The sequence below is a fragment of the Perna viridis genome, chromosome 3 (assembly GCF_037379345.1).
Source record: "Perna viridis isolate PV_CMFRI_1.1 ecotype Kerala chromosome 3, ASM3737934v1, whole genome shotgun sequence".
NCBI lineage: Eukaryota > Metazoa > Mollusca > Bivalvia > Mytilida > Mytilidae > Perna > Perna viridis.
In genome coordinates, this window is record NC_142447.1 from 52,297,576 (window position 1) to 52,321,948 (window position 24,373).

Here is a 24,373-nt window from a genome sequence, read left to right on the forward strand (position 1 = left end):
TTGCATTCCAAAAGTTTATTTTTATTACCAATAGACGCACTCACGTCTGCTCTTAACATTCATAAACAATAAGAAAAGGGAAACAACTCACTTTTTTAAATCAACTGAACCGAAAATGGGAAATGTTTGATAGACGGCATACGTAAATGATGGTAAAATTATTTTTCTACATTTAATTCAGATATGTACGGACGTATGGAGTATCTGTGTATGCTTTCAACAACGGATACAACATGCACTTATAATGTGACACATGAAACAGCAGGATTAGAAATCAATAATGACTGAATTATTATACATAATAAAAATAAAGACGACGTTAAACAAAACATATTGACAGAAAACGCCCATAATTGATGACAATCCCAATAGGCTTGAAAAATGTTGACACCATTATATACCACCAGCTGTAGTATAAATTCGAAAAGTGTGTTTCAGCATATATCAAAGATATCTCCGCTTATAATAGTTAATCACTTCTCCTTCGTTCTGTAATGCTATAGCTGACAAATTTGGATTAAAAGTAAGTATTGTATAAAGTTAGTATTGTATAATAACTGATGAGAAAAAAATATTTACATTTGATTTAAGGAGAAATGTTTACCTTAGGAAGCTTAATGAAAATAATGAATATTTGCATCAATGGCATGCATTATTATCCATTTAATCACTTGATTCGAATACAGCATACAAAATTGGCAGTTAAAAGTTGTTAAATGCTTTTTTTCATTTTCTTTTGAAGTGATGTTGTATAGACAAGTTAGCACTTTATTTACTCATATTTTACAATGGCATATATTGATTGTGACGAGTTTACCAAAACTGTCGATGTCATTAAAGCAGTCAATCCTAAATGTCATCATACTGGAAATTCCTCAACGCCTGCATTACTCTTTTTAACACATATAAAGGTGAAAAATAGTTAGCACTGTTAAATGAATAGTGAAATTGACAAGGCAACAGACAGGAAACACATAGAAATAGTAAATATTGAATACATACAATATAAAACTTTATACGTCAGTCTGACCAACAAAATTGTTTGGACATATTAATCATTTTCTAGTACAGTGAAGCATGTCAATACAAACGAACGAATACTTCACTAATACCCAACAACTTCCACTGTGCCATTAGTCTGATTTATCTAAAACAATAAAGGACTATGTGAATCATTGGAAATTAAACATGAAGCATAAAATTACAAGTAAATAAACAAATAATGATCATGATTATATGTAACACATGATGTAGTATTGCCTTTACATAACAATGACTTAATATTTGACATTACGATGTTTGTGCATTTTGACATTGTTCGTTCAAATAAAACTAGTTATCTCCCTTTCTATATAACTGCATGCACAATTATAACTGGCCTTTTATGCTGTATGTGAATTTACATTAAATAATTATCAATCAATTTTTCGTTTCAATAGATGCAGCAGCTGAAAGAACAGAAGTATTTTTATTTCTGTTTGACTCATGGAACCTATATCTCACATATTTCATTAGCTAGCTAAAAAGACAAACAACTGTTTACGGTTTGTTGTTAAATCATTATATTGTAAATTCTTTCAAATCATTGGACAAAAGTATATAAACCCATTATGAGACTTGATTTATACTACAGATTGGAATACAAAACATGATATTTTTATTTCTGAATTCATGCACCATGAAAGATGATATTTCTTATTTTAAGAATGGACAAAATTGTTTTCAATAATTTAAGCTAAAGTATCAAATTATCATGTCAATAATTTCTAGGAAGATAGTTGAATTTGTTGGTTTTTGTTCTACCTTAATTTGCTTACTTGATTCAAAACACCATTTTTCTGTTTTCGGTCCAGGAAATTGACAAATTCGTCACATTTCATTTCCATAGCGCGATCTCTGAGTGAAGTTGGACCATGTCCACATTCCATCATTGCACACATGTCATCATTTGGGTCACATTTTGTATACTGAAATTATATGATAAAAAGATAAATCAATTGTGCTGACTTAGTATGGTATTTTATAATTTATTTTCCTAAATACCTTTCTGGATATGTTCGCTTTAGTTACAACTTAGAATTTATATTTTAGACGATTTGGTATCCTCGTATAGTAAAGTGAAAATTAGTCTTGTTGAATTTATTTCTTAATCACTGTTGTCTGATTTATATAATATAAAGATAAATACTGTGTAACCAATCAGCATGTATGTATATAAATATACATATGGTAGTCTATTACTCTGTGATTAGAAAAAAGACTTCAAGCCTACAAGTATATTTTCCTACCTCCTTCCATATATCAGACTTAAACCCAGATCCTATTAGGTACTTGGCTATTTCTGTCTGTTTGTTGTCTATACAGACAAACAGCATAGAACTGAACCTGGTAATATCTCCATATACCTGAACACCAGAAATTAAATTCTGCACTGACTTCATATTGCCGTCCTGTATAATAAATAGAACGAAAACAATCTTCATAATAAAGTCTATAAATTGTAATTCGTTTTATGTCAAGAAGAATAAATTAAAGGTATTTTTCTAATGTTAGGAATTTTTTTTCTTTTAAACTAAAAATGGTTTTAGAAAACAAAGACTTCCAGAAGATTAAAGATTGCAACGAGGCAAGCATTTTAATGTTTAATCCTGTTTTCTATCAGTGTATAATTATGTTTTGTTTGAATAATATGATTTTAGGCTTTGCCTAAGAGGAACAGAGCTATTTGTATATGATTAGCTACTGGTATTGTTGATAGCATATTGCTATGTTGTCATAAGGTCAAACATTCACATTCTATCTGCAAACGTCACTTCCAACAGAAAGAACATATTTTGAAAGAGGATCTATATATTTAGGACGTCCCTAAAGCTGTCCCTATCTAATGATGTTATGTACAAGATATTTTCATGTGTAAGAGGAACACAATTGTCAGGTAATGTAGCAAAGTATTTTTTCCTTCTACCTTAATTGCCTTTTTGAAAGACTCTTCGAAATTGCTCTCAACTAGATATATGTTCAGGTCAAAATCTAGTACTTCTTTTTTTAAAGCAGCGTGTGTTTGGGACCCAACAGTATCCAGTGCGTAGTCTGAAGGCTTTCTTCCTTTCTGTAAACAGAGTATCTATTACAGTATTTGACTTTTTTCAGGTTATTATTGTATTATATAAATATGTTTAGATTTATGAAATAGAAAATGAAAAATATAAACAATTATAAATTGTTGGTTAAGAGATGTTTTAAATGTATTTATGTGATTTATTTCACTCATTAGATATTAACTCTATCAAATATAGTGGTGTTATATCCCTTTTTCCAAGAAACCTTACTGGATCATGTCTGTCTTTGGAGCCACCAGCCCTCACGATTTCATCTATCACGTCTTTCTGTGGCATGAACAACTGTGCGTAGTGAAGTGGTGTTCTGTCAAGCTATAATATGAACGGTAATGATTAACATAGCAAGTGATGTCTTAAAACCTAATGATTGAATACATACGCGTTCCTTTTTTTCAAAATATTCCTTTACATTAAAAGTTGCAATCAGACTTTATAGAAGACTCCGTGGTGAACAAAAATATTTTGAGAAATCTGTTTGCATTTTTATCAAATCTATATTAGATATTGATCATACTACAGATGGCAAGTGAAATATATGTATGTCAAAGGTACAGTGGTGGTAAGACAAACATTTCATGAAAAAAAAATATGCTGCCTTTTAGAAAACCACCAAAAACACACAAGTTTAAAAAACAGTGTTATCCAAATGATATATGTAATTGATTAGGCGAATAAGTAAATGAACAATTTAGCCTTATACCAATGTTTTGTATGCAACTGTCTTGAGGAATAATTAATGAAAGGTAAAAATATAATGAACAATACAAAACACATACTAAAGGGCTACATCTCGATCTTATCACTAGGTAAATAAGTTTATTGTTAAAACCTTCCTACAAGTTATTGACCATTTAATAACAATATAAAGTGGATATGGAATGATAAACTTCTATATACACATTTCTAAACAAATCAATTTATTTATTTCTCTAATAGATGACCAGGACTCCAGAAGGTATGGCACTATATTACTTTACTCCAGCAGTGCTAGAGGTTGTCTGGCAAGCTATTTTCTGACTTGGTGCCACCCTAACCTCTAGCATCTGACATGTTGAAAGCCACCGCAAATGCGAATAAGCTCTACATGCGTTTCAAAATATTTAAAGCCTTTTATTTACATAAAATGAATTTAACCTACCGGAAATCAAGCGATAAAAACCCAAAGTTTTTGTTAAATACCTAGAAAACATTTGTAATAAAGAAAGTTATCAAAAGGATCAGCCATTTTGAATTGGGTCACTAAATTTACAGAATACAATACATTTTTGACAAAACGAACTTTAAAGTTGGTAAAGGCAATTCGTTGGTTAATTTAATATGTTCGTTTCGCAAATTTTAAAATCCGTCATTTTATCAACCGGAATTACACATTCGGAAAGCTAAAAACCAAACGTGAAGTTCATTTAAACTGCATTTACAAAGGATTTCCAGCATTTCTGGATTTTCTCTTCAGGTAGGTCATTAGTTTTTCTTCAGTTTAGTCACCGTCTCCCGTGTTATGGTAAAGAAACTATAAAATGTTTTAAGTGGCAAATACTTTACTATAATTCTGCCGATTTCAAAGAATGTCGGAACGAACGGTATGCAATATGGAGCTCGGAGGTAAGAGGTTGGGGTATGGAGGAACGGAATTCCAACATCTTACGATGTAGGAGTATATATTACTTACACCATGTCATGCGTTGACATTAGACGAGCAAGCCTCAAGAAGGTAGGACACTATATTACTTACACCATGTCATGCGTTGACATTAGACGAGCGACCTCACGATGGATAATCACCAGAACACTTACACCGCATCCTGTTGAAAAATGAACTTCATACTTTCATTCTTAGTGTTGTGACATAAGATGAGCATGCCCAGATGATATGGCACTAAATTACTTACTCCATCTCCTGTGTTGACATAAGATGGACAGGCCTCCAGAAGGTAGGTCAGCATATCTCTCTTTTCTTTCATGATGCACCGATGTAACAGTGTTCGACCACATCGATCCATTACATTACAATATTTTTTACAGGACAATAATTTCTTAGCATCGTCTACCAAACCATCATCCACTGCTTTGTAAATTCTTTTGATATATTGCTAAAGGATGAAATAGTAGAATATTTGATTATTTTGCGTATGTGGAAAATGTCTTCATCGTCTAATCAAAACAGTTCTATTATTTTTGCAACTGTGAACAGTTGACCTGTCGATATATATGATACGTGGCCAAATGTTGACCCGGAATGGTCATTTTATTTAGTTTTTATTAGTTTTTTTTAAATTATTATTCTAAATGGATAAATGCTTCTGTCAATAAAAAATACATATTGATACCATTCTAACGGTCCTATCATTGGATTTTTTGTAAAGAATTTCAAATTGTTCGTTTTCCCTGTACGAAACACTCATGCGGAAATATAACTGAAAAATGACAGCATGATATAATGCTTTTTTTTAATTATGTTTGTGTGTAGAGATTTTGCCTATCTTACCTGGATAGCTGTAGTGAGTTTGCCTATCTTACCTGGATAGCTCCAGTGAGTTTGCCTATCTTACCTGGATAGCTCCAGTGAATTTGCCTATCTTATCTGGATAGCTCCAGTGAATTTGCCTATCTTATCTGGATAGCTCCAGTGAGTTTGTCTATCTTACCTGGATAGCTCCAGTGAGTTTGATGACTTCAAATATTTGTCGTGTGCTACTTCTTTTGGCAATATCAATTAAAGATCGACCTGAAGAGTCCGTTATATCAGTCAAATGATCGTAACTATGAAGAATTAATTGCTCCAATTCAGTGAACTTTTTATCCTTGACTAGTTTAATCACAAATTCGTCTATTGCAGCGATATACGTTGTTTTCTTAAATTTAGAAGCTAGATCACGTGCTGTTCTGCCTTTGAAATCACGTGCTGCGATGTCAGCACCAAGCGACATGAGATTCTTAAAGATGTTTTCTGAGGCATTGTGTGTGATTGCGATGTGTAAAATAGTATTGCCCTCAGTGTCCCTCGCTGACAGATCGGAGCCTTCAAAAACACGCAATATTATCTTTTCGTCTTTTGGAGCCGTATGTCCACACAGCAACTAAAACAGAAAAATAAGTTTGGAAATAAATAAAAACATATGTTGAGAAATGGAAAAAACTGTTTTATTTTCTCTACTTTGTTGGGTGTACCCTCTACTGTTATGTCAAGGAGTCAAAAATGATTCGTATCAAGTCCTAGGTTATTGTAAATACAAAATAAATCTGTTGATTTACCTGAAAGAAGACAGGTTTAGGCGGGCTTCTTTCTTCATATGTCCACAAAACCCGGGTGTCTGGTTTCATATTCATGAGAACATCTACAGCGTCTAGGTTATTAGACTCCCAAGCAGAAGCCAGCAAAGGCCGAGGGTGTTCTGGAAATTCTGGATAAGCATATTGGTACGAAAAATCTTTTGTATTTACATCCACATTCTTCAAAAGTTCGGCATCTAAGAGTAAGAACACCTTCTGTAATTGGTTATTTATATCGATTACGTAAATAAACGTAGATTTAACTACTTGTTAGGCCAAGTATATAATATATACAAACTGACTGATGATACAATAACTAGACTTTTTCTCGGCATGGTCCAAAATTTACGAAGAAATTACTCTGGGAATATGTATTCAACATCATGAGAGGGGTAGTTATTCGATTATAGTGGTATCAAGTACCCGATGTGTCCTGCTTAAAATAAAATGACTTCTGACTCTCCAGGAGAAAGTAGTTTTTTAATTGATAATTTTGATTATTTCAAATTACCAATCAATCAATCAATCAATCAATCAATCGATCAATCATCTATAAAGAGATGTACGTCCTGTTTTAAGAAAGAAGTAGTTTACCTGACTTAACCCAACCCTTTACAATGAATCCAAATCCTGCAGATAATGCTAAAGCCATCTCATTTGGATTCTCGTATCGTTCTATCATCTCGAGGAGATCACGTTTGTGTATATCATCCCGCACCAGAGATTTGATGCTGACAACTTTGCCATTTTTAACACAAGTTAGTCTACACCAATTCATCAGTAGCCGTTCAACAATTCGTCTGTCAGGATTGGGTTGGTCCAAGGCAGCCCATAATCCTGTAGAAACAGTCATCATTTAGTATTGACAATGTTCCTGCTATACATTAAAATCAAAAAGAAATATGTTGCGTATCAAAATGGTATACGGAAGGTACTCAACTTTTACATAAAATAGATAATGATAATATGAAACAGTGCAAAAACAATAAGATGTGTGGACATACGTTGGATTGCAAATATATATAAACATTTTGGTTTAAAGAAGTTGATTTATTGTTTGTCGAATAAAGAAAACATTAACATGAATTGTTCATGAGAGTCAGGTAATGGAATTGTCTCATTGATGTCACCAACCAACGATTCATTTGATCTAAACTTTACTTGCTGTTTGTTTCAATACTCTTAAGAGTGTTCGTGTATATTTGATGAATGAATGCTCAAATAATATTAATGAAACTGTGCAAATCTTGCACCAAAATAAAGCACTTAATTTTGTTAATTTTTATGGAATGATTAATTAGGATTTTTTCGGTCTATGAAAATATAACCTCAATAATATAGCACATGCATTTAGGTCATTTCAAATACACCAACAACTTGTTACAGTAATTCCTTTTTAAGTCGAAATTTAACAAGAAAATCAACAAGCAATCTTATATAATGTCAAATACGTTTACGAGACGATAATTTAATTTCAGAAGTAACAAGCATTCTGATTGGATGAAAAATTTTGTCCATGTCTCAGACCAAATTTTGTAATGTGACTGTGACGTCATCAATATTTCTTGATGTTTTACCATTAAACTTAATAAGGAATGACTGTTACATTTGTTTTGGTCTATTTGAAATAGCATGCACATTTTAAAGTAACCTGTTGCGCAAGTCATTTAGTGTGTACCACGTGATTAAGATTATTTCTTCATAGACAGGAAAAATATAACATTTATTCCTGAAAGAAACGCAAAAATGTCAACCAATCAGAAAAGACTAAAATATAAGGACATAATTATTTTGAACACACCGGTAGATATTAAAACTTTTGGTACATATACAAGGTGGGTACATATTATAGAAGTAATATATGCGTATATGCGGCATTCCATCGATTTAAATTAGAAAATGTGATTTATGTCATAACATAATCTAAAAATCAATGATCACAAATACACAACTCCGTCTCAATTTTACAAACACTTAGGCAATTACAATTACCTTGACCTGACTTGGTTTGATGCCTAATCAATTTCCTTTTCTTGCAATAAGCACATTAGAAAGAATCGGATGGTTTTATAATAATTATAACAATTTGTGCACGATTGTTATCTTCATCGTTCAGGGAATGCATTTTACCAACTTCTAATTACACAATAGTTGGTGTTTGTTAATTATGTTTAATACACAATGCGTCGTTGATTCGATTATATGTTATTTTCAGTCGGTGCGATAAAATCATGTATCGACCATAAATATGACTCGCGCCCTTTCATTGCCACTCGGTAGACCCTTAGATTTACATGTATTTTATTACCAGCTTTTACTGTTATTAGACTTTGCAGTGGCGTATACATTAACTTGGGTGGTGCTGCAGTCCAAAGTTTCTGAAGGTCTGAAGGGAACAATTTGTGGTGGCTATCTAAAAAAAACTATTGTTACGATTCTGAGAACAGTCGTTACGGCTTTGTATTATGATTCACATGACAAATCGGTCGATTAGTGAATGGTTTGTCTAATAAACCCTGATATTCAAAGGAAAAAACTATTTTCGACTAAATATACAACTATACCTGGCTTGAACTTGTTATACCAGTGTTGCATTTCTTGCCAGCCTTCCGGCCTCTCTTGCAGTAAAATATCTTCGGCTGTTTTATTATCATTACTTAATATTCTAGTGTCGGCCCCGCACCTGTAATAAAAACCAATGACGTGACGGTAGCAGTGCCTGATGACTTGCATTTACTGTTCAATTTCCTTTCCAATTTTATATAGACATAGAATAAAGTTGGTATGTCTTTATATCGATGTTGTCTTTTTGAAGAAAGAGTAGTTTCTTTATTTGTTTTAACTGAGCAAATAGTGATCACTGAAATTACAGTTACCTTCAAAATGTCATTTCTGAATAAATTTCTGTCAACAATAATATATATGCACCGTTTATTTAATCATCTATCCTACAAATTAACATTCAGGTGACCTGTACTACCATACATCGTGTACTAAGTTACAAGCCTAGATTTATCCTACGAAGAGGAATGACCTGGCCAGCGAAAGTTATATTTTTTTCTGGCCGAGTGGTCAAGGGCGCTGGACCGTGTGCAGTCGGTGTTGCCATAGATGTTACAGCGGTACGAGTTCGAGTCCCGCGGAGGGAACAACCAAACATTTGCTTCGCAAATTTGATAGTTATAACTTCGTTGGGAATTTTTCAGACCCCTCTATGCTTACATTATCTTCACCGTATCAGTTTGATCCGATGGAGCAGTGTAACGAATAGAGTCATCACATTCTGAGACGCTTGTATAATATTGATTTGTTGTGACATGTATCGTTAATTTGATCCTTATCCTACATAACAACATCTAGATGAGCTGTCCATATATCGTGTACTAAGTTACAACCCAAGATTAATCCTACGAGGAGGAATGACCAAAAATTTGCTTCACAGATTTGAGTTCTAACATGGTTGGGAATTTTTCAGACCCTTCTATTTACAGCCTGTAATACAGTATCTTCCCTGTATCCGTTTGATCCAAATGAGCAGTGTAGTGAATAGAGTCGTCACATTTTGACACGTATATATATATATATATATATATAGTTATCCTTATTTTTCAATTTATCGTGTCGTTTTAAAATTGTAAGAATAGAACTGACGCGTTGTGAATTTTTCGAGAACTGCTAATTATCACTGATTCAAAAAAGAGTAATCAAGGGAACCAAGATTGTAGCGGTAATCAAAAGAATGTAATCCAGGGACAAATACCAGACATGGAAAACAGACATACACAACAAAGAACATAAAGTAACTAAAACCATACATACAAAGTAATAAAAGTAAATGAGCAACTCGGACTCCACTAAAAACTGGGAGCATGGACCAGGTGCACCGGTAGGGTAAGCGTCCTCTGCTTTTCTAGAAACACCCGCCGAGTTGCTCATAAAAAGTCAAATCCGGGGTAGACAAATGAGTTAAGGAAAACTATGACTCGTTGAATAAATCAGTTTTCATGGTGCTGATGGATACACCATAACGATCCACAAGTTCATGATAACGGCCATAAAACTTGTTTTAGAGAATGTTTCAAAGAATGTTTCCCAGACAGTTCTGCAAATTATCGGAAATAACCTTCATTTTTAACTCATTTTGAAACGTTTTGTACATGCACACAATTCAGAAAATGTAAATATGTACTATGGTGAATTCAAGACGAAATTCGGCTATCATCGGGTAGCATTACCGAAAATTAATTACCCCTTATTTTCACTATAAACATGATCAAAATGAAATAAAACATTTCTACTGTTAAAATGAAAATGAAGGTTCCGTTTTCGTGGTTTTAATTATTGATTTGAAGCATTTTTATCCCATACTCGTTTCATATTACTATAACGGGAAATACACGAAGTGAATAATAGACGCCAATTTTTTAATGGTATTTTAAGGTTGCTAAAATTCAAGCGCAGTAAGCCTTCAAATTGATTTAAAAATTGTAACACATTTCTAATTTCATGAAAAGAAATGTTATAATATTCTTTTATTTTTCACTTTGGAATATTCAAGTTACATTATTTATAAATGTTTGAATGAATTTGGTCTTACTTACAAGACAAACCATCGTCAACACACTTGTACCTTGCGTAAAACAAATCAGACCCGAGCACTTTACCAACTGTTACCTATTCTGTGCTATATATAAGTTACCGATTCTGCATCAGATCCGAGCACTTTACCGACTGTTGCCTGTACTCAACGTTAAACGAATCTGACCCGAACATTTTACCAACTCTTACTAGTACCCTGCGTTATACAAATCAGACCCGAGCACTTTACCAACTGTTACCTATACTCTGCGTTGTACAAATCAGACCCGTGCACTTTACCGATTGTTACCTGTACTCGACGTTAAAGGAATAAAATCCGAACACTTTACCAACTCTTACTTGTACCCTGCGTTATACAAATCAGACCCGAGCACTTTACCAAATGTTACCTATACTCTGCGTTGTACAAATCAGACCCGTGCACTTTACCAACTGTTACTTGTACCCTGTGCCTTACAAATCAGACACAAGCTTTTTACTGTACTTGTATCCTGCACACTAGCTTTTTATTAACTGTTACTTGTACCCTGCGCTATACAATTCACACAAACTGCTTATCAACTGTTGCTTGTATCCTGTACTATACAATTCAGACACAAGCTTTTTACCCATTAAATACAGGTCTGAGTGAGGTTAGATAAATAGTTATTTTCCTTAATATAATACATTTAAACAATATACCCTTTCACGACCAAAACACGAAAATGGCCATTTAAATCACTGAAAAATAATAAACCATCAAAACTTCTTCTCTTTTTTGACCCTCGCGAATTCTGAAATCTGCTAGATTATTTACCACATACAGGCGTATTTTGTAAATCGGAGTGCAGTCGTATGAATAAAATCTTTCCGAGACCGCAACGATAGCATCTATCTTTAGTTTGACAGTTAACGTTTTTATTTTTAAATCATTGTATGGTTGACTAAAAGGTCAATACATCCATTGTGTCTGAACATTACATGAATAATATTATACACCAAACGTTTAATATCAAATAGGAAGGAGCGTCTTTTCATTTGCCGTTACAATGCTATTTTCAACGTTTTTTTTTATCCGATTCATACTGGCCTATAGCTTATATCACAACTTCGTTCGGCTGACGTCATTTCAAAATTTTGAGCCCTGGCATGAATGTCATAAAAAAACATCAAAATGAAATTTTCCTCATATCCTTGAGTTTACCAATCTTCAATTCCAAGTGATTTTGTTGGTTGAAATTGGAAATGAGGAAGGATTTGAGGAAAATCTAAATCTAAGATTCTTTATGAAATCGGGTCCTATTATGTTCTAATCTATAGACCCTTTTGTGCTAACTGTAGACTACTCGATAAGCATGCGCAGAGCATGCTCAATACACACTTCCGCGAGGAAAATTCTTTTGTTCTACCCAAGCCCTACCTCGCGGAAGTGTATACTGAGCGTGATCATTAACTTACCACAAATGGGTCTATATACATTATTACTTGGTCCACGAAGATTGATTGTGTACAGAAGCCTTAAAAAGTTAGATTTGTTTCAGTCTTTAACTTCACGTTGTAAATATACATAATTTAAAACAATGTTTACTAGGAATGTGCTTTCATACAATGTCTTCTGATTCTTCGTCTTTGAGGTTATATATATATATAAATTTGATTTAAAAAGGTTGATATATCTACATGTATAGGAAGATTTATATTTAGAATAAAAACCAGTTTCCGTATTTTACATCCATTGTGATAGCATATATATTTAGATTGTATAAGTGGTCACAAAGAATTATAACTATTTTGCCAATGGCATATTTATTGGGATTACTTTTAATCTGAGAATATTTAATAAATTTCCCACACTCTGTTCTGTTTATCATCAAGGACATATATAAATGTTTATTCAATAAAATGCAAAGCAGTTATGAAGCAAGTAATTACACTAAGGGTCAGTGTTTATTGCTTGGATGATTTTAATATTATTATTTGAACTTGTAAAACCACAGAAACAACCGAACGCTTTCCGTCAAAGGTTGACCCAATGATCACCAAAGACCAATCTATAGTAAATCTAACTTTCTTAGGTTAGGGTTTTAGTATTTTAGTGAACAGACTTGTAAACTTAGCTTCGTATAAAGAATCATAAAGTTACTGGATATGAGATAAGATTTGTCGTAACAAATTATATTAAAAATTTGTGTAAAACTTTTTAGCCAAATAAGGGTGGGATAGATGTAAGCCCTATACACAAGAATTTGTAGTTAACAAATTGTACCGACCACTAAAATTAAGCGATATCGAGAAGCCTGAACTGGATTGTTAAACAATCTATCCATAATGGCTGGTTGATTGAAGTGGAGATAACGAAAAAGTGGCAGGCACCAGTGCGATGATATTACCCTTCAATATCAAAAGGTGACATTTTCTATTAAGGTAGTGTAAACGCCCAAATGTTCTGGTATGATACAGTAGGTATCGTTTACTTCTACAGTTATTCTTAGTTAGATCGAAATCTAAAAGCTATTATTTGGTAATTCCATAATGGTGTATCCAGAGGTTGCTTAAAATTACTTAATTCTTCAAATCTTTTCTTATTAAACGCCTAATACAACAATCTGTATTACTTCATATTCGTCAAATGACGATAATTTCACCAGTAGCCAAAATGAATAGTCCCAACATTAATTCACGAGTTCATAGAGACGACCATAAACCTTCTGTAGTGATGACTTCAATCTTGTACAAAATGTAGCAACTTAACCCTGTTACAAATAATCTATAAGAACATATCCGATAGGTAAGTAGAAATGCGTACTCCAATTGTATCTTATGGAAATCTGTTTATTATTTATGTGTTTTGTTTTGTTCTGTTTTATCAAGCCAAATATAACAGAGTAAGAGTGAGCTAAAAAAGAAAATTCATCACAAATTGTGATCAGACACCTAACAAATACGACATTGTTGTTACGACTACTACAGGTTTTCCCGAGAATCATCATCTTGGTAAACCACTATCTAAATTATATATAATACCAGCATCCTGTTAAACAATGGTGATTCTATGTCATTGTCATACATAGAAGTTGGCAAACAAGCTTTCCTGTAACTACGGAACGATGGGTGACACATTCCTAGACGGTTTTGCCTCTTATAAATTAAGCACTTACGAGAATCACAGTATTGTTTTATTTAAAAATTAATACTGGATAATTTATACTGGAATATCAACTAGCCAAAGTTATTATATATGAGAATGTAGTTTCAAAGATAGCTAGTAGTCTTGAATATATTACATTAAGATCTTGTCTTCAGTTATCGGACACCTCTTTTTAGAAAAAAATGAAAAAGGGAATTCTAAATATAAAAAAAAAAACACATAATAACATATTATGCACCAATGTCGTAACATACCAAAATATAAAAAAAATCAGATTACAGGTAACAACTTGACACTATGGTACGGAATGAAACTGAATCCTCATCAAAAGGCACAACTGTTTTTATTATCTTTAAATTCATATTGACAGGTCTTAACAAAGAACTGGACTATTCCTCGACGCCTAACTTACTGACTTTTGTAATTAAAGTTCTCAATAACCACTTCAGCCTTATCGAGGTAGCAATTTTTCGTCTAAGCCTAAACTGTATGTTTACTGTTTTCATCATGTTCAAATTGGAGTATGTAAAAAACCAGTCGTGCATTTTTGTATAACGCCAATGGCAGTTGTAGTAGCTGAAATCAGAGTTGGTTACCACAAGAAGTTACTTGTAAAAGTGCATCCAAATTCACAAAAATCAACTTCAATATTTATTAAAAAAAAGTACACGACTTCGTTAATTCTTTCTTATATTTTAGAAGAAGATAAGCAATCAAGTGAAAAAAAACAACTTTTTGACAGAAATTCCACTACCATGAAATGCATTCATCATTAATGACCAGAATGTCATATAAGTGCGAATGACAAAGTAGTTGGTATATTACTTCGTACCTTCATATAGATAGTGTATCCTAGATTGTAACACTTAATGATGGCCTGTTTACGTCACAAGCAGACGTTATTTAATTGAAGGTCTATGTACTTTTAACTTTCCCATATTTTTCCCCAATTTGTCTTTGTTCAACATCCACATTTGGAAATCCTTTTTGGGTGTGTATGCTAGTTTCACTCATTTGCTGTTGGTGGACAGTATGCGTAGATTATTGTTTCACTTTCTTACATTTGTAGTATATTACAGCTTTCTAAAGCAAACATATCCAACTGGCATCTTCAACAAAAAAACTTGAAGCTCTTTAATTGCTAAATTTCTGGCAAAGGAAATGTTTTGTTTCACCTGCTTAATTTTTCTTACCCAGAGTAGACATGTAGAAAATATAAACTCAGATTGAAGTGAGAATATGCCATATATTTTACCAGTATTTTAGACACGCAAGTATTTCTTAAGTGAGGATACATTTTGTTCAAATCGGAAACATGGACCCAAAGTATCGCTATACTTGAAGTACTTCGTATGCTGATATAATAGAATATATTTAACCACATCTGAACTGCAACAGTAATGTCGTCAAAGAATTGCTTGAACTTAATGTATATCAATAAATTGACCTGGGTCGTTTTCTCTGGATTGTTACCACAAAGTAGGGCCAATTTCAAAAAGTATTTAAATGTTTTCATTGCAGTTTGCTGGAAAAAATCCTTCTTGTACAAAAATGCAGATTTTGGAAAGGAGTACAAACAATAACATTGAAAATGCATTTTCGACATTTTTACTCTAACATTAACACTTTTAGTGGAGAATTTTCACAATAGTATCTTTTCAGCAATTACAATCTATGGTTACTCATGTTAGATGATCTACACATCTAGAAAAAGAAGGTTGAAAAGAAATTTTGGGTGAAACTACAATTTTGGTTTTAAAAAAAATTAACATCTCACAAGTAACCTTTCTGTAGCTAATTATGATCGACCGGTATGGTAACCGTAGCCCAACTGGTCTAGCATAATTTATAAATTTATGAACAGTTTCCCGTCGATGATTATACAATTTATGCAAAATCTTACGTTTATTTTTACAATTGTTCCAGTTGCTATATTTGCAAAATAGTTGTGATAACATTTCTCAATTAATAAACCAGTCTAAGTTGGGTACATATAGTCATTTACCTGCTAATTTTTTTTTAATTATTGACTTATACTGTGACGCAAGCATTATTTGATATTATACTTGATCATACAACCACCAAGAACTGAAGTGTGTTTCAGAATAAGATTATATATATAAGCGGTACGAGTTCCGAGTCCTGCGGAGGGAACGACCAAAAATTTGCTTCGCAAATTTGACAGTTCTATCTCAAAGTAGATCTTAGCAAACAAGATATTTACCGAAATTCTTCATATATTTTTATTCATATATATTGATAAATGTGTTTTGTTTCTTTTTTGTTTAGATGATAAAGCATGTAATCAAAATCTAATAGACCCATTTCTCCAAGTTCAAAATAAAGTGTTTTACAGAATGGACGAATGTCTTGGTAGAACGATCTATCCAGTCGCAGGAATGTGCCTTATCACTGCGTGTTCATGTACGTGATAGGTCGGTACACTACAAGGTGAATCAAAGATCGATTTAATATTGAAAATTTTGAATTCAAATGCTATAAACCAATATTTTTCTATTATCCCATGTCCGCTTTAACACTCTCTTTAAAACCAGGTGATGTAGTGATTTGAATTTCCGTCTTTCCGTTAGTTCGTTTGTCCATCACACTTGTTTAATCCAGTAGATGAACTCGTATGTGTGAAACAACATAATACAGGGTGAAAATGTCTTTTAGCAGCGTTGGAGGTTTCCTAACGGATCTTTTGCATGTTCTAAGTCATATATAATGTAACCTATCTCTAATACAAGAAGCATTGCATTGGGTGTCAACATGAGGTCTTCCGAACAATGTCTGCATTGAATTTCACTGAGCGAATACCGTTTCAGTCTTAGTCTTACATGGACCGGGATTCGCCATATTTGTAATGTGCAGAGAGACCTTTGTAATCTTGTTTGTGATACTCTTAATAAATTTAATACATCTATAATATGTGTCAGTGTAGACACTGGAAGAAGAGGCCGCAGGTGTTAGATTCGTGGTAGACATTCAGGAGCGTAGCTGCCTATACGCAAATACGCAGTTGCGTACTTTCGGAAAAAGTAACAAAAATAAAAACACACGTTTTAAATATGAAATAAAGGTTATTTATCACATATTCCAGGGGCGTAGCTGCCTATACGCAAATACGCAGTTGCGTACTTTCGGAAAAAGTAACAAAAATAAAAACACACGTTTTAAATATGAAATAAAGGTTATTTATCACATATTCCAGGGGCGTAGCTGCCTATACGCAAATACGCAGTTGCGTACTTTCGGAAAAAGTAACAAAAATAAAAATACACATTTTAAAGATGAAATAAAGGTTTTATGCAATGACTCACTGGGGGCCTTGAGCGACCACCCCCCAAGACCCTCGCCGTAATTTTGCGTACAAATAAAACGGGCCTAGCTACGCCCCTGACATTATAGTGGAATGAGCAATACGCATTGAAAACAAAACCAAGAAGTTTTTGATAAGAACATAATTAATTCCAAATATCAAGTAAATGTCATCCACATGAAAATACAGATAACAACTTTGCAAGTGAAGGAAATCATGTAAATTTAACTGAAGTTATATTGCCAAATCCGTCTACAGTAACGAATCACACGGAAAGAAAAACTTGTTAAGTAGTCTGTGACTGACGGAAAAAATGGCAACACAACTGACATACTTCATTACAAACCAGTATACGATGTCGACTTTAAACTGTTGTTTTAAAACTATATTAAACGTCTATTTCAAACAATCGAGTTACATTAAAGTTTGAGTTCAGTAAAGCTAAATAGGAATCGATACATTATTATAAATATATATATAAATGAATTTAAATATGGGAATTCGAAATGAAAATTCATCATTTTTGCGGATTGGAAGTATATGAAGTTGGGATGAAGTTAAAGAATCCTGTTTATATAAATGTTGACTGTTAAGTTGTTTGACTTCACTGAAATACTTATAAATAGATGAAATGTCGACCTACGGCACAGATTATTGTTGATCCATGATCCAAAATAAAACTTGTCAGCATTTAGAATTTTTCCTTGACAGTGAAAAATAACTAGAATTTCTCAAAATACGCTTAATAAGAATTCCGAGAGTATTGCGTGGCAATACAAAGTCCCTTACCGGAAGAAAAGTCTGTGAAAGAAATCTAATTTAAAATGCAAATTCATTCAAAGTGTGAAAAATTGAGCCGGTCTTAATATTTTAAGTCCTAGGGCCATAACTCAGCAAAAATAAATCAACGGACCGAAACAAAGTTCGAAATTGACCTGTAACTTGACATGGTAATATCAAAGCATGACTAAAAATTGCGGAAAACTGAGTAGCCGGACTGAGTGCAAATCTACAGTCCCCATTGGCGAAAGTGGTCGGAAAGGGACTAATAAAACATGAATGTCCCATATGAACAAAAACAAGGATGGGTGTATATATATATATATAATATAATCCTACGAGGAGGAATGACCCGGTCAGCGAAAGCTATATTTTCATATAGCCTAGCTTGCCGAGTGGTCTCGGGGGCTACACTTTGTGCAGGCGGTGTTGCCATAGATGTCACAGCGGTACGAGTTCGAGTCCCGCGGAGGGAACGACCAATAATTTGCACCGCAAATTTTACATTTCTAACATCGTTGGGAATTTATCAGACCTTTCTATACGTTTACATTGTCTTTCCTGTATCAATTTGATCCGATGGAGCAGTGTAGCGAATGGAAGTATAGACTAAAATGGTTTACATAGTTACGATGGGGCATAACTTTTTGTAGGTATAAACTGGTTTGGAGCTGGCATGTCAGTTAACTGCTAGTAGTCCTTAGTGTACATTTGTGTAATTTATATTCATTTTCTTATATTTCTGTTGTAACAAGGGACTTATACCTTTTTGAACTGATTTTTAGGTGTGTTTAATTGTGTATTATTAACCAACTACCAAAAATACGTTAAAATATGTCAAAAACTGACCAATTGATATGAATTCAAACCGGGCATCTATACGGGGCCAATATGAATCAAACCAGGGCCAATACGACATCATAACTTCCGAAAACAACTGTTCTACAAATCATCTAGTTCAGTTGGTTAATAAAATTGTCAATAAATATGCAATTTCATATTGGCCCTGTTATAGGTTTCGGTCAATCATATTGGCCTCGGGACCAATACGACCGCCTCGACCAATATGACAGACCTCACACCTACAACAGGGCCAATATGAAATTACATATTTATTAACATATAATATTTTTTCTCAGTGGCCATATTTTAAAGGGCCACGCCAAACTATTTCAACCAGCCGAATTTTTTGCGCCCGTCCCAAATCAGGAATTTCTGGCCTCTGTATGTCTTTTTCCGTTTTCACCTTTAGTTTATTTTTTTTTTTGTTACTTGAGTAAAGAGGGCAAATCTTTCGTTGTACCTGTGTATAATGGTGGTTTTTGGGGCCAACCGCAGCCTGCCTAGTGGTATGACGATTTCCTCGTCGTTCATTAAAGACCAATGGGTGGTATTATGGGCTGACATTTTCATCCAGGTGGGGTTGTTGTTAAACAGTTACATAAACAGAATAACAGGATAACTGTCATTTACATAAAAACATTGTAGGTAAAAAGCCGACTGATGGTCATCCGAACTTTATTGTACTCGTTCAGTATTAGTATTATATACCCGTATTTTGTTATGTAAATGTAAAACGAGTGGCTTATTACATATAGTACATTATACGTCGGCATCTAAGGTGATATTTCTAGCATCAACCGAGATCAATCAAGGGCCTTGTATGTAGGTACACAATGTACATATCTGTCCTTAATGGCAAATAATATTTCACAATAAATTGAAAAATTAACACAAGATCGACAATTATCGATATAAAAAAATAAATATATAGCCGATCTGCCTCAGACACTTTAATGAACACGTACACGTACTGGACGAAGCGTTGTCCTGAAAAATACCCCTTTCACATCTTTAAATGTGTCGAGAAAAAATGTTGTGTATTTAACTTCATTTTATGTTTACTTAAAATATGCCGCGTATTTACTTGATAGATTTTATCGTGGTATAAACCACTGGTAGCCCCGCTAGGTAGAATCAATTGTGAATAGGTTATTTTTATCCGAACAGAAAATAAGAGCGGTTGACATCCAGGTTCAGCTTCAGTGAGTATGCTGTAACGAAGAGGAAAGGATTCGGAACTAATAAACCTTTGAATCCATCAATGGCCAATCATACAATTAGAGCATTCACATAAGTTGACCTACAAAGCAGACGATATTAAAAGAAAACAATTCTCTTTCTTGTCGTATCGATCCAGGCGTTTCAGACGAGTGACTATACAACATGTCAACAATTTTATGGCAATTTTGTTCTATATGGCATTATTTAGTCTGGGAAGTCAACCATTACATGAAATAAAAACATTCAAATTAATGCAAATTAGGTGATTCGTATAATATATGAGTTTGTTATTGGTTATTTTTTAGATCGAGACAGTAAAGACGAGACGGTATTACAAGGTCTAGTACAAGCTCTCGTCATGATATATACACACGAATATTGATACAAGTACACTCAATAAACTTCTGTGAAACCAAAGATCCGAAAACAATTAAAAAGTCTTTAATTACGGTCATTTAACATACTAACTTTCGTACCGTTTCATTTTGTTTAAATGATTTACAACACCATTTACCTGTTAAATCATTGCACACCATTATTTTGCATTCGTACGACGTTACGACGCTGTAGTTTTTGAGTCTGAAGAGCATATGTCCCAATTTCATCTAAGTTGTTGATATTCTTGTTTTCTTTCTTACTCTTTGCCACATTGTTGTTTACATATTGATCTTGTAGCACTTACTAGTGCTGTAGTTAACAAAATACACTTGTCTTGAATTAAATGAGCGAGATTTGAGTATGTGAAATACATTTCGTATTTTTCAAATAAAATGATATGAGTGTATGAAGACTCTACTCCTGTATAAAACAATCACTTTCAATCGTTGAACTTTGTTATTATTTGTTACTACGTAATGTACAGATATGGGTTTATCAATATAGTAACCTGAGATAGTTAACAATATAAATTTGTTTGTACTGTATAATATAACGGGTACTAAACGTCCCTTTTTCCGTTTCGATCCCTTGGATTGTAATCAGTGGGCGTCATAATGATTCATTTGTGATCAGGTGTTAACTGGGTGAAAAAAATAGTGTTAAAATACAAGGTATACCATTGGAGTTTCGTTCACATTGTCATTAGTATGAGATTTCGAAAATGCCGTAATCAATTTTTGTTTTTATTGTTGGAAAGTTTTATATCTTAATAGAATGACTGATTACACAACACGGTTGTGTCATTTTATCACACTTTTTTGCTATCATATCTTATTGCATTATGCTATTTCAAATACCTAATAATACCTCACAATACCATGATAAATGTCTATGGGCATAAATCTTTTATGCTAGTGATATTTGATTGATTGATTGGAGGTGTTTAATGCCCAAGCAGCAATATTTCAGCTATATTCGGACGTGAACATGAACATGAAATGGGTGATGCAATGAACATGAAATGATGATGAAATAAAAAAAAAATGGGATGTGACCCAAGGATAATAGGGTCGACGAATTTTGATTAATTGCCACTGGAAATAGGGTGAGACGTAGGGTCGGGCAATTTAGCCTCCTGCAGCAGAGCGCAAGTGTTCATACTCCTATCGAATACCATAGCAGGGTTCTTTATCATGCGAGGAACGTAGCATCTTTTCCAACACGTTGCACTACTGTAGCTTTCGGTCAGGTTTTCCGTATTATGGCCTGACGACCCATGGCAGCATGTAGCACGCTAGGGGTACCTCATTCAACCACCTGGGGCGCACAACCAAGTTATTCTGTGGGCAGAGTCCTTATGATTGATTGTTGGGGTTTAACGTCCGAGCAGCAATATTTCAGCTATATTCAGACGATGAACATGAAATGGATGATGTTTGTTTGTTTGTTGGGGTTTAACGTCCGAGCAGCAATATTTCAGCCCCCGGCTAGGATTCTGAGCACTATTTAGTCGCCTTTTACGACAACCTTATCACTGCTGCGGATTTATTTTTTTGACACCCGGACCCACACGAGACAAAGTGATATTTGTAGTAGTTGTGTTTTGCAATGCTTAGTGATTTTTAAACATACATAATGTGACAACGAAATTGTTTCGTTGGTGATAATAAATTTAAATATGGCGTTTTTAGGTTGTTGTTCTCTCATTTTAGGCTACTGTCGTGATACTGAAAATATGAGCGTTACGTCATATCAACTGTAACGTTGTAAAAAACGACTTGGTCTTTTGATTAAATGTGTCGACAGTAACACACATCGTCCTTTCAGATGTGATACTGATGATTAGTTTTGTCAATCAGCATGAAAGAGTAATCAAGGGAACCAAGGTTATAGCGGTAATCAAATGAATGTAATCCAGGGACAAAGACCAGACATGGAAAACAGACATACACAACAAAGAACATAAAGTAACTAAAATCATACATACAAAGTAACAAAAGTAAATGAGCAACTCGGACTCCACTAAAAACTGGGAGCATGGACCATGTGCACCGGTAGGGTAAGCGTCCTCTGCTTTTCTAGAAACATCCGCCGAGTTGCTCATAAAAAGTCAAGTCTGGGGTAGACAAACGAGGAAAGGAAAACTATGACCCGTTGAATACATCAGTTTTCATGGTGCTGATGGATACACCATAACGATCCACGAGTTCATTACGACGACCATAAAACTTCTGTAGTGATGACTTCAATCTTGTAGCAACATAACCCTGTTCCAGAAGCCTATTTGTTAGAGTTCTAGCGCGATACAAAAAGTCTGCGTAGTTTCGGCAAGCTCTGGCATAACGTATGAGTTGTGATATGAACACTCCATACGCAGGAGCCGAAGGGATGTTGCCACAGATGAAAGGAAAGTTGACAATTCTGAATGAAAAGTCATCACGTTTGTCGTAAAGTTTGGTCAATAGTTTTCCTTTACCATCGATTTCTTAGTGTAGGTCAAGATATGAGGCTGACTTCACACTGTCTGTAGTATCCTTTATCTCAAGTTCTTTTGGGTAGATGCGATGTATCAAATCCCCGAAATTAGGATTGTTTAAAGATAATACGTCATCTATATAGCGGAAACTGAGATTGAAGGATGTAGCCAAACGATATTCTTTCTTTCTGATCAGATCAGCTATAAAGTCAGCATATAAAACATATAAAAATTGATAGTGACAGTTGATTACATCTGAAGAATTTGATGGAATTACATGCATTTGGTCAGTTTATAATACAATGGATTATAACTGGCACCAAGTCAGTATCACCACAAACGCCATGCATTTTGTCTTAACTTTGATATACAATATCGGTTTAGGGGCTATTTCTTCATCAAAGACATCAGATTCTATAAACACTCATTTGAAGAGGTGAAAGGTAGTGAACTAGAGTTAGTTTAATGCCGTGTTAAGTATTGGTTAAAACTACTTTTTTTGTTTCTTATTAATATGAAAAGGGTCAATATTTGGAATATTCTGACGTCTTCACTTGTTTCTTCATTGGTTCAGCATTCTATATTTCGTGGCTTTATTTCGTTTTTTTTTTCTTTGTTAAAAGCACAACACCAGAATAGAATAGAAATGGGTATGATGATCTCCCCTGTGAAACCATACTACAAACCTTATAATAGCCATCATGATTCTGTAAGTGCCTTTTTTTCTCATGACTTTGTGTAGAGCTGTTTCTCCATCGGTATCTCTGGCATCGATGTCTATATCCTTACAAACCATCATATAAATCGCTTGAATAGTATCTGGTTCACAAAATCTTTCTCCATAATCAACTAAAAGATGTAGTAGTGTTCCTCCAGATTCCTCGTCTCGAATATTGACATCCTTCCCACTCTTTAAGTAATCCCATAGAGATTTCATAACGGCATCAGGTGAGCCGCTTGATATTGTTTTGTATAATTTTGTTTTTCTGAGATTCATGATTATATGTGGAATATCTACAAACACAGAAACAGGCACTTCACACCTTTATACCAAAAAATACATCAAAGGATTTATATTCCTATCACTCGATGTCAAATCCTTACTAAATCTTTCCCATCAGTTCGAGACCATATTTTCTATTCATTTCTTTTTGACAAACACTGTTCTAGATTTTAAAAGTCCGGTTTTTACTCTTATATCATTGATATATACACATACAGGTAAATACATCTACTCC

At 33.8% G+C, this 24,373-nt stretch overlaps 1 protein-coding gene across 1 annotated transcript; it reads right to left on the reverse strand.

Annotated features, from left to right (window-relative positions):
* LOC148622844 (uncharacterized) lies at positions 1-24,373 on the reverse strand. Its single transcript, XM_088573101.1, has 11 exons — positions 23,822-24,373; positions 8,954-9,072; positions 6,984-7,226; positions 6,372-6,586; positions 5,765-6,196; positions 5,009-5,209; positions 3,330-3,431; positions 2,966-3,109; positions 2,289-2,450; positions 1,818-1,967; positions 1-1,147 (listed from the first exon to the last, which is right to left on the reverse strand). Exons 1-11 carry the CDS (start codon positions 24,130-24,132, stop codon positions 1,106-1,108), a joined length of 2,121 nt encoding a protein of 706 aa, XP_088429227.1. The 5' UTR covers positions 24,133-24,373; the 3' UTR covers positions 1-1,105.

Coding starts and splice junctions, on each gene's coding strand:
- LOC148622844 (XM_088573101.1), bottom strand. CDS start 24,132: ATGAATCTCAGAAAAACAAAATTATACAAAACAATATCAAGCGGCTCA. Junction 7,227..8,953: donor GTATAACAAGTTCAAGCCAG/GTATAGTTGTAT, acceptor CTGTTTCTACAG/GATTATGGGCTGCCTTGGAC. Junction 6,197..6,371: donor CTAAACCTGTCTTCTTTCAG/GTAAATCAACAG, acceptor TTTCTGTTTTAG/TTGCTGTGTGGACATACGGC.